The 3,857-nt window shown below is 42.5% G+C and overlaps 1 protein-coding gene across 1 annotated transcript; it reads left to right on the forward strand.

The window, feature by feature from the left end:
- The first annotated feature begins 923 nt into the window (after positions 1-923).
- Positions 924-2,350, forward strand: S1PR1 (sphingosine-1-phosphate receptor 1). The gene has a single exon (XM_009884777.1). The coding sequence runs from the start codon at positions 924-926 to the stop codon at positions 2,061-2,063; it is 1,140 nt and encodes a 379-aa protein (XP_009883079.1). The 3' UTR covers positions 2,064-2,350.
- Positions 2,351-3,857: the final 1,507 nt, after the last annotated feature.

Here is a 3,857-nt window from a genome sequence, read left to right on the forward strand (position 1 = left end):
CGTATCTGCATTCCTTAATCATGCCCATTTCAAAAGCCTGCAATGCTAATTGTTCAAATGCAAAGTTTGTGGGGTTGTTTTTTGCCATTCTTTGTTTCAGACCCACGAATGGGCCTGCTATCTAGCTTATTTACATGTTTTTCTTGATTTTCTAAAGTTTTTGCTGCTCCGGATTTTGTAAAGCATGTTCTTACTTTTATTTAGCAAGGGCACCCCTTTCCTGTTTACAGCTTTGAGATGATCTCTTGCTTATATATACATCAGTGAATTCACCACTGTTCGAGATGGCATCAGTAAATTGCATAACTGCCCCCTTCCAAAACACGTTCAGACTTTATTAATGGAGGAGAATACAGGTCTCCCGTCAAGTAATTTCTGTGTGGGCTTTCATGCACTTGCAGTTAAATCAAGCCTTTCCCTTTCTAAATCTCTGCTATTGTATTACAAGGTGTGTTTCCTACTGAAGAAAAAGATACAGTAGAACTTATTGCTGGGGAGCTTTGAGATCTTTTGCATTGGAAGAAGTCCAGTAATGCCGTCCTTGCAGACTCCGACTTACCTGTTCAGTTCTCTGCATGACAGACCCTTTTTTGTCCGACTAGCTTTACCTATTGAATACACCTAACCGTCTTTTAAATATACTAAAACGTCTGAATGAAACTGATTCCTGTGTGATTACATTTGTGAGTCTGATGTACAATTAAACTAGCAGGTTATCTTAACTGGGTTATCATTTGTTACATTGTTTGCCTTCCTCTTTTAACTCTGGGCTTTGTGCCTCCTGTTCTCAGGGCTGTGGTTTCTGAGGCCGTGCGGCAGTGCCGGGCAGGCTGCGGGGCCAAGGAGCTGCGGGGAAGCCACCGGGTTTGCGCTCGGTGTCACCGTCCAGTGGCCGCTGGGGAAGCGGCACTCAGCCAGGCACCATGAGCTCCGGCACCACCGCCCCGCTGAAGGTCGTCAGCAACCTCGCCAACACTGATGTCAACTATGTCATCAAAGAGCATTATAATTACACGGGAAAGCTAAATGAGAATGCGGACAGTGGAATAAAAGTGTCGTCGGTGGTTTTTATCATCATTTGCTGCTTTATAATCTTGGAGAACATTTTTGTCTTGCTCACCATCTGGAAAACCAAGAAGTTTCACAGACCCATGTACTATTTCATTGGGAACTTGGCTCTTTCAGACTTGCTGGCTGGTGTGGCTTACACTGCCAACCTCCTGCTATCTGGACACAAAACCTATAGCCTCACCCCCTCCCAGTGGTTTGTAAGAGAAGGCAGCATGTTTGTTGCCTTGTCAGCTTCTGTGTTCAGTTTGTTGGCCATTGCCATCGAGAGATACATCACCATGTTGAAGATGAAACTCCACAATGGCAGCAACAGCTTCCGCTCCTTCTTGCTGATCAGCGCTTGCTGGGTTATCTCCGTGATACTCGGGGGACTCCCGATCATGGGCTGGAACTGCATCAGCCTCTTGTACAACTGTTCCACCGTGCTGCCTCTCTACCACAAGCACTATATTCTCTTTTGCACCACCGTTTTCACTGGCCTTTTGCTATCTATTGTCGTCCTCTATTGCAGGATCTACTCCATGGTGAGGACTAGGAGCCGCAGGCTGACATTTCGGAAAAACATTACCAAAGCTACTAGGAGCTCAGAAAAGTCACTAGCCTTGCTCAAGACAGTGATCATAGTCCTGAGTGCCTTCATTGCCTGCTGGGCTCCCTTGTTCATCCTGCTCTTACTGGATGTGGGGTGTAAAGTGAAGACCTGCCCGATCCTCTATAAAGCAGAGTATTTCTTAGTACTGGCCGTGCTCAATTCAGCCACGAACCCCATCATCTACACCTTGACAAACAAAGAGATGCGGAGGGCTTTCATGAAGATTCTGTGCTGCTGCAAATGTCCCCCAGCAGATTCTGGGACCAAATTCAAGAGGCCGATCATCGGAGGGATGGAGTTCAGCCGGAGTAAGTCCGACAACTCCTCCCACCCGCAGAAGGAGGAAGGCGACCGTCCTGAAACCATCATGTCTTCGGGCAATGTTACCTCATCTTCTTAGGAGTAACCATGGGGGTGTATTTCAGAGCCTTCCTCTGAAATTGGGGCGCTGAGAGGCCTGCTGCTCACGGCGGCAGCGTTGGGCTAAGTGAGCAAGTAGCATTAGTTCTAATGAGGCAAACGGTGCACTTGCGAGGCTGGAGTTCAAGAAATGGGACAGACTGTTCTGGCTTGAAAATCTTTTTCCCTGGAGCATGTTTTGTCTTTGCACTGAGGCAGCTCAGGGTTGTCAGGCCCATTCATATCCTGAAATCTCCTTAGTAACTCTGAAAGACTGATGCCTTGGTGAAATGATGCCTGGTGTGTGAGAGAAAGAGAGAGGGGGAGGAGGGAGAGGGAGAATGAATCTCTTTTTTTATTTTTCCTGTGAGAAGAACGTGAAGTTATTTCTCCTTTACTTGCAGCAAACCACTGACACAAAGATCTTTCTGTACTGAGTTTAGCGGTGGCTCTGGTATAGCAGGTCAGAAACGTTTGTTTAGCACATAACACGGAAAGAGATCACACAAATATAACTTAGACAGTGCACAACCATAATTTGGTTTTTAGTTTTTAGTTACATCGTAAGGTTTTATTTGCAGAGTCCAAAGCTGTTGGGGTTATATTTAGCAAGATCATAGCTGTGAATTTTTGCTGTCGGTCCATGTTACATTTGAAGTCCACGAGCCAGACTCTGCAGTTACTTTCACCTGTACCATTCCGTTGGTTGCGTCAGATTTTATCGAGTAGCTCAGAGCAGCATTTGGCCCCATACGTTGGTTGCCTTGTTATTCTATAGCATTAAATAAACTGTATTATCATGACAAATGCAAGGTAGAACTAAAGGTCATTTCTCTTTAAGATGACCGAAGGTAAATCTAATAGTACAAGATACTATTGACAGCAGCAGGATTTTTGCCGAAGTAAGAAGAGAAGAAAAACTGAAAGGGAATTTCAGTGTCAGGTCCATAGTCTTTCCAGAGGTCAGTCGGAAAATCTGAAGATAGTATCTTGAGTTTCAGAAAAATAAAAGGAAAGTTGAAGTGAAATAACTATAGATAAATGCACTTCCATAACAAAACGCAATACATTCTGGCACATTTTATTAATGTCTATAATTTCAGCAAAGATGTCTGTATTTTATCAGTTCATGGAAGAAGTACCTGTCATTAAATTGAATGTATTTGTTTTACAGCATCATTTTTACTCCTCTATTTTTCTAACCTGTGCTAATGGGGTTGAATGTGTACAATGTAAATAAGTTAGTAAGATGCAGGTGTCTTCATGCACCTAGAGTATTACTATAACTAAAGTGGTATATCTGGGCTAGCCAAGAGCTATTGACTGATTTACAGTTATTGGCAATTCCTAGAAGTGGTATTTTTTAAAGAAAATTTATTGCCTTTGTAGTAAAATTTCCAGTGCAATTAAACTGATGCGTTTTTTTCTGGTTTAAAAAAATAGTATTTAAAATGTTTCTGACTGTTATTTTTCAATTTGCACATAGCTTTATTGACTTCTAAACATTAATAAACTGATTTTTTTAAATATTCTGTTATCAGATTACTAGTAGTTTTGTGCAATGTGGGGGGTTCATGCCAGGTGTGGTTTCTTGTTGACAGAAGTCAGTGAAAGAATTCCTTGATTTCAGTACGTGCTGGGATTAAGCCAATTCTGCAGGGACATAAGATGCATAATGCCACTTACAGGATCATGTAAAATACGAAATGAAAAATAGAATATAATTTTTCATCAGCACATGCTGTATCGATGAAACGCTATTAAAAGAATCTCTACAGTAACGATTTTTCTCCAA

This window comes from Charadrius vociferus, unplaced genomic scaffold (genome assembly GCF_000708025.1).
Source record: "Charadrius vociferus isolate BGI_N301 unplaced genomic scaffold, ASM70802v2 scaffold163, whole genome shotgun sequence".
NCBI lineage: Eukaryota > Metazoa > Chordata > Aves > Charadriiformes > Charadriidae > Charadrius > Charadrius vociferus.

Bases quoted from the DNA above. Each gene is read 5' to 3' on its own strand.
- S1PR1 (XM_009884777.1), top strand. From the start codon at position 924: ATGAGCTCCGGCACCACCGCCCCGCTGAAGGTCGTCAGCAACCTCGCC.